This window comes from Medicago truncatula, chromosome 7 (assembly GCF_003473485.1).
Source record: "Medicago truncatula cultivar Jemalong A17 chromosome 7, MtrunA17r5.0-ANR, whole genome shotgun sequence".
Classification (NCBI taxonomy): Eukaryota; Viridiplantae; Streptophyta; class Magnoliopsida; order Fabales; family Fabaceae; genus Medicago; species Medicago truncatula.
Window position 1 is genome coordinate 16138774 of NC_053048.1, and position 8169 is coordinate 16146942.

At 37.0% G+C, this 8169-nt stretch overlaps 1 protein-coding gene across 1 annotated transcript; it reads left to right on the top strand.

Annotated features, from left to right (window-relative positions):
- Positions 1-5157: 5157 nt before the first annotated feature.
- On the top strand, positions 5158-5505 carry LOC120576987 (zinc finger protein GIS2-like). Its single transcript, XM_039827867.1, has one exon. It carries the CDS (start codon positions 5158-5160, stop codon positions 5503-5505), a length of 348 nt encoding a protein of 115 aa, XP_039683801.1.
- Positions 5506-8169: the final 2664 nt, after the last annotated feature.

The window sequence follows — 8169 nt, forward strand, 5'->3', positions numbered from 1 at the left end:
CTTTCCGTGAATCTAAACTGATATAATTGATGTTGTTGGTTAATTTGAGTTACATATATTATGTGGAAAATGTATGATATATATGATATTGTTCTTTATATCATTCAAGTTGTTATTATTAATGTTTCTATGTTGCAAGTTGTCTATGTTGTTGTCTCTGCTGTTGTTGATTATTAATATCATTGAGTTGACCAAGTTATGGAGAAAGTGATAATTATTTATGCACAATTGTTGTTGTCGTTGTCGTTGTCGTTGTCTACGTTCTCGTTGATGTTGCTGAGTTGTATGTTGATATACACAAAGTTGAGTCCATTGCATACATATAAACTGTTGAGGGCTTATGCCCTAGAATACCCTGTCATTCAACTATTGAGGGCTTATGCCCTGGAATGCCTTGTCATTCAAACTATTGAGGGCTCATGCCCTGGAATGTTTATCATTCAAATTATTGGGGGCTTATGCCCCGGAATGCTTACTCATTCAACACGTTGAAAATGGTACCACATGCATATTGTAGCTGTCGTTGTTGTTGGTTGCATCGTTGTTGTTGTCGTTGTTGTTGATTGAGTTGTTGTCGTTGTTATTGATTGAGTTGTTGTCGTTGTTGTTGAGTGAGTTGTTATCGTTGTTGTTGATTTGAGTTGTTGTTGTTGTGTTGTTGATTTTGTTGTTATCGTTGTTGTCGAATCTTGTGGTTGTCGTCGTTGTTGGTTGAATTAGTAAGTATTACTAAAGTTGATGATTTATATATCTATTATTATTGTTTGTGAATCTCACTCCTTCTGCTTGAAAATGTTGCCCTTCGTATGGGTAACTTGCAGGTGATCCATGTAACGCTCCTATTTCTATTTAAGAAATTAAACATGCGAATAATACATTTATTCAAGAAATAGAGGCTACGCCACATTCAAAATTCAAAACCGATAGACATGTATATAAACCTCAACAGTTACAGCGGAATATAAACCAGAGTAATCAAAATATGTACAAGTCATGAACAAATAAATCACATCCCAAAGATGAATCTCAAAAACCCAAACATACGGGTAGTCACCAACAAAACCATAATCCAAAGGAAAATAAAATAACCTAATCTAGACACAACAAGCCTATATCAGAGCCGACTCAACATCGATATCGGAGAAAGCTCCCGATATCCCAAGCATAAACTCACCAAGCACTACTCTTGCACAGCGTCTACTCACCCATACAGGCAAGTAGGCGGTTAAAACCACTGGGGGTAAGTACTACATTATCATAATTCAAATAACAATTAAATAATATAATATCATGTATTTGAATAATATTAGTCATGCATAAATACTTACATTGCAACTTGATAGCTCATACCAACATACATCAATCATATGAACAATTATTCATTCATAAATATTCATTCACAAACATCAATCACAATCATCATCAATAATCATTCATCTCATTTCATCACCAATCACATATATCACATAAGACTCATGTTATGATATGCACTTTACGACACATAAATGCATGTGGTACCAAATCTCCAAAAGGTCATCACCTCCGATGGACATGTCAATATCATATGTAAGGGTTCAACCCCGCCTTACATAATCTCCGAAGTAAAAGAGCTCAACCCTTTTACAACAACTCGACTATGATGCATGGACATGTATAAGGACTCGATAATGCTACAACAATCCACAATTTCAACCTCAATATATAGGACAGCACCCAATTATATTGATTATCTCCACAACATTGCATTACCAAGGAAACATGCCCACACACAATTAAATCATAGTATTCATCATCACATAATAACTTGATTATCAACAATCAACAATATCATTCACACAATTTCACTTAACCATATAAACGAGTCACCGTACCAACTTGTAACAAAACGACATAGACAAGTTGAAAACCATTAACCAATCTTAATCGACAATGTATACATGAAATTAAGTCGTCTTCGGATCATCAACATTAACCCAAGCACAACTTAAGTTCATAGAAAAATCCCATTTTCACAACCTTTCATTTCCCACCCGAAATATCATTTATACTTTGATTAAGATATTAACCACCCTTGCAAGTATCACCTAAGTCTATATGAGCTGTAGGTTCAACTTGCAAGCCTTATTAGCTTACAAAATTTGTTTTCGACAAAGTTTGGAATTCTCAAAATTTCACAAGTTAAGATTCAATTAAAAAATTCCAAGTATATGCAAGCAATCATTGTTCCAGTAGGTTTTGGAGGATCAACAGTGGTTAAACATGCTTAGGACATCATTTAAGAAAACTCGGATTGGCCCCTAAAGACCCGGAACAAAAGATCAAAGTGACTGAAACTGGAGCTGTTCGCTTAAGCGACCACCTGGTTCGCTTAAGCGAACAAGTTACAGTAGCAACTCACTTTGTTCGCTTTCTGGTCGCTGACTGGTCGCTCACCAGTTCGCTTAAGCGACCACATGTTCGCGTAAGCGAACGAGTTCCAGTAGCAACCAGAAATCTTCGCTCACAGTTCGCTTAGGCGAACTGGACCCAGAAAAACTATGAGTGTACGCTTACCTGGTCGCGTAAGCGAACCTCTAAGCGAACCTTCACAGGTTTGCAGAAAAAGTTATGGGTTTGGAACCCTTTTCACTAAAAATTCCCCAATTTGATCCCTCAATCCCAAAATGTGTTTCCAGAACATGTATATAGGTCAATATGACTAAAAAGACTCACAAAGACACAATCACACTTGAAAACACTTGACATTTGAGCTAACTAATCATTTTCACCAAAACACCAACACAATTCAAATTTTCATCATCAATCCATGAATATGCATACCCAAGCAATTATTCATCAATCATAACAAAAATTAACATCCATAACATCACTTGAACAAGAATCAAATCTCAATTAACAACAACTTAGCAAAATTCACCAATTCAGCACAATTTTTACAACTTATTATTTTTACATATTTGAACATGTAATTTCACCAACAATCATACAATTATCATCAATTCATGCATACAAACATATCATCACAGTTGGAGCACGAATTTAGCAACAATTATCCATAATCACAATTCATACAACATTTGAGAATTTGCAAAGTGAAAATGATTATGATAAAGACTAACCCCCTTACCTTAGATAGAGATTAATCCTAACTCTTGCTTCAATTCAGCTCCTAAGCTTACTCTAATTGATTCCTCAAGCTATTCTCTTCACCTCTTTCTCTCTCTACCTCTCTCTCTAGGAAAATTTTATGAAGTGAATGAAAGATATTTTTCTATGACAACCCTAATGTCATCTCCCTTCATGGGCTTAACTTAGTTTCTAGTGGGCTTAACCCATTTCTATTCAAACCAAAATATTTCTACTCTCCAAACGATATTTTAACTAATAACGGTAAAATGTCACTAACGGTTACTAAACGGTAAAATCTCAATTACTCTAGTAACTCAATGAAATAACTATTCTCACTAAAATTATAATTTTACCCGTTCTCACAAAATGACCAAAATACCCCTAAGTCGAAAATGACTAAAATACCCTTCTAAGACGGAAACCCATGAAAATGCACCCAATGATGATAAATCACACATAAACATCTAAAACACACAATAAAAGTAATTAAATTAAATCTAGCTAAAAATCGGGCTGTTACAATCTAGAGTACTAGTTGTTTGCTGTTGTTGTGAGTGGATATTCCTCAAATGAGTCTTAGGAGTTCTGATACATAACGGGATGGGGATAATTTGTCTTTGTATTCATCATTCCTTGTGTATCATTATGAACCTGTTGGTGTTTGATTAAATCTTTAAAGATATTTATGTTTAGGCCATGTGCCAGAATTTATTGGAAGTTTTTTTAATGTTGAAAATATTCCACTGCGATGAATTATTATGTTTTACCGAAGACTATTATTTAATAAATAGTATTTTATTCTATTTATGGGTTTTTGAAAAGTAGTGTGACATTCCGTTGGTTGATTACTCTGATTATTAATGAAATTTTTATGTTGGGAAAACGGGGTGTTATAGGCTATCCCTCACTGAGTCTTTTAGGTGCTCTGATACGTAACGGGATGGGATCTTTTGTGGCTATGTTCTATTGCTTACGTATTTGATTATGATTTCTTATGATTAAGTTGTTAATTGAATTTTATGAGATGTTTTGATGAGGCCTACGTGCCAAGACTATTTTATGATGTTGAATTAAATCCGCTGCGAAGTTTTGAATAACTATGTTGAAAGATAAATTGTTATTTATCTCATTTATGATTTTTAAGAAGTGTAGCATTCTGTTTATGTGTTGATTACTCTGATAAATATTATGAAATTTTTATGTTGGGAAAACGGGGTGTTACAATTGGTATCAGAGCAGGTCGGTCCGTCAAGTAGTTGAGTCGTGTCGAGTTTTAGTAACAGTTGTAATGTTGTCTTAAATTGTTGTTGCTTGTTGTGTTGAAAACTAAGAATTGCTGCTGCACTTGAAGTTGTTGCTCAAGCTGTGGGACATCAGCCTGCTGCAAATGCTGGTGGTAATGCTGAAGTGAGGATGCTAGAAACTTTTCTGAGGAATCATCCTTGTACTTTCAAGGGAAGATATGAACCTGATAGAGCTCAGACTTGGCTCAAATAGATTGAGATAATGTTTCGAGTTATGCAGTGTACTGAGGGACAGAAGGTGCGTTTTGGAACGCATATGCTAGGTGAGGAAGCTGATGACTGGTGGGTGAGTCTTCTACCTACTTTAGAGCAAGATGGTGTTGTGGTTACTTGGGCTGTGTTTAGGAGAGAGTTCCTAGATAGATACTTTCCGGAAGACGTTCGCGGGAAGAAAGAGATCGAGTTCATTGAGCTGAAACAAGGAAACATGTCCGTGACAGAGTATGCTGCCAAGTTCGTGGAGTTGGCAAAGTTTTATCCGCACTATACTACAGAGACTGCTGAATTTTCAAAGTGTATCAAATTTGAGAATAGTTTACGTGCTGAGATTAAGAGAGCAATTGGTTACCAGAAGATCCGTGTCTTTTCTGAGCTGGTGAGCAGTTGCAGAATTTATGAGGAGGATACCAAGACTCATTACAAGATCGTGAATGAGCGAAAAGCCAAAGGTTAGGAGAGTCATGCTAAGCCTTACAGTGCTCCTACTGATAAGGGTAAACAAAAAATGGTTGATGAGAGGCGCCCTAGAAAGAAAGATGCTCCTGTTCAGATTGTCTGCTATTCTTGTGGTGAGAAAGGCCACAAAAGTAATGCTTGTCCCGGAGATGTGAAAAGATGTTTTCGTTGTGGGAAGAAGGGACATACACTTGCTGAGTGTAAACATGATGATATTGTATGCTTTAATTGCAATGAGGAAGGTCACATTGGTTCGCAGTGCAAGAAGCCTAAGAAGGCGCAGACTACTAGTAGAGTTTTTGCATTGACTGGTAATCAGACTGAGAACGAGGATCGCTTGATCAGAGGTACTTGTTATTTTGATAATACACCTTTAGGTGGGTCTTGCAATGTCTGATATGAATGGAGAGATGGTTGTCGAAACTGCAGCTAAGGTTTCGGTAACTATTTCTCTTGTGTGTTTAAGATGTCCTTTGTCTATGTTTGATCGTGATTTTGAAATTGATTTGGTTTGTCTACCTTTGAGTGGTATGGATGTAATTCTTGGCACGAACTGGTTAGAGTACAACCATGTTCACATTAATTGTTTTAGTAAGTCGGTGTATTTCTCTTCTGCGGAAGAGGAAAGTGGCGCAGAGTTTTTATCTACTAAACAGCTGAAGCAGTTAGAACGTTATGGAATTTTGATGTTTTCTTTGATGGCTTCCTTGTCTATTGAGAATCAAGTAGTGATTGATAAACTACAAGTGGTATGCGATTTTCCAGAAGTTTTTCCTGATGAAATTCCTGATGTGCCTCTAGAAAGAGAAGTTGAATTTTCGATTGATCTTGTTCTGGGAACGACGCCTATGTCTATGACACCTTATCATATGTCAGCTTCTGAGTTAGCTGAGTTGAAGAAACAACTAGAGGATTTGCTTGAGAAAAAGTTTGTTAGACCAAGTGTTTCACCTTGGGGAGCGCCGATTTTGATAGTAAAGAAGTAAGATGGTAGTATGAGATTGTGTATTGACTGTCGGCAGTTGAACAAAGTAACGATAAAGAATAGGTATCCACTTCCATGAATTGATGACTTGATGGATCAGTTAGTGGATGCACGTGTTTTCATCAAGATAGATTTGAGATCGGGTTATCACCAGATTAAAGTGAAAGATGAAGATATCCAGAAGACACCTTTTAGAACGCGATATGGACACTATGAATAAAAAGTGATGCCGTTCAGTGTTACAAATGCACCTCGAGTGTTTATGGAGTACATGAATCGCATCTTTCATGCATTTTTGAATCATTTCGTGGTTGTTTTTATTGATGATATTTTGATTTACTGCAAGTCTGAAGAAGAACATGCTGAGCATTTGAAGCTGGTTTTGCAAGTGTTAAAGGAGAAGAAGTGGTTGACGACAACTCCGGTTTTGATTTTACCAAAGTCCGATGAACCTTTTGTGGTATATTGTGATGCGTCCAAGTTGGGCTTAAGTGGTGTGCTTATGCAAGATGCCAAAGTAGTAGCTTATGCTTCGAGACAGTTGAGAATTCATGAAAAGAATTACCCTACGCACGATTTAGAGTTAGCCGCTGTGGTCTTTGTACTTAAGATTCAGAGACATTACTTGTATGGTTCGAGATTTGAAGTGTTCAGTGATCATAAAAGTTTGAAATATTTGCTTTATCAGAAGGAAATGAATATGAGGCAGCGTAGGTGGCTTGAATTGCTGAAAGATTATGATTTTGAGTTGAGCTATCATCTAGGTAAAGCCAATGTTGTAGCAGATGCTTTGAGTAGGAAGACATTGCATATGTCGGCCATGATGGTAAAAGAGTTTGAATTGTTGGAACGGTTGAGAGATATGAGTTTAGTATGTGAATTGTCATCTCAGAGTGTGAAACTAGGTATGCTGAAGATTGATAATGAATTTCTGAAAAGTATTAAAGAAGCGCAGAAAGTTGATGTTAAGTTTGTAGACTTGGTAGTTGCTAGTAATCAGACTGAAGACAATGATTTTAAAATCGATGATCAAGGTGTGTTCAGATTCCGAGGTAGAATTTGTATTCTAGACGATGAGGAGATGAAGAAGATGATTCTCAAAGAGAGTCATAGAAGTAGCTTGAGTATTCATCCGGGAGCTACGAAAATGTATCATGATTTGAAAAAGTTATTTTGGTGATCTAGGTTGAAACGTGATGTGGCACAATTTGTGTATTCTGGTTTGATTTGTCAGAAGTCGAAAGTTGAGGATCAAAAACCTACTGGAATGATGGTGTCTTTAGATGTGCCAGAGTGGAAGTGGGATAGTATATCCATGGATTTTGTGACGAGTTTGCCAAATACTCCTAAAGGGAATGACGCGATTTGCATGGTGTTCCTTCGAGCATTGTATCAGATAGAGATCGAAGATTTACTTCTAGATTTTGGAAGAGTTTGCAAGAGGCTTTAGGTTCTAAGTTGAGGTTGAGTTCGGCGTATCATCCGCAGACAGATGGTCAGTCGGAGAGAACGATTTAGTCGTTAGAAGATTTGTTAAGAGTTTGTGTACTTGAGAAAGGAGGAATTTGGGATAGTCATCTTCCATTGATAGAGTTCACGTACGATAACAATTATCATTCTAGTATTGGAATGGCACCTTTTGAGGCTTTGTATGGTCGGAGATGCAGAACTCCGTTGTGTTGGTTTGAGTCAGGTGAGAATGTGGTTTTAGGACCAGAGACAACAAACTACTGAGAAGGTTAAGACGATTAAGAAAAAGTGAAATCGTCGCAGAGTCGGCAAAAGAGTTATCATGATAAGCGTAGAAAAGACCTTGAGTTCAAAGAAGGAGATCATGTATTCTTGAGAGTCACCCCTGTGACTGGTGTTGGACGTGCATTGAAGTCAAAGAAGTTGACTCCGAGATTTATTGGTCCGTATCGGATATCGGAAAGAGTTGGAACGATGGCGTACCGAGTGGGTTTACCACCGCATCTTTCGAATTTGCACGATGTCTTTCATGTAACGCAACTTCGAAAGTATGTTCTGGATCCATCTTATGTGATCCAAGGTGATGATGTGCAAGTTAGAGATAAC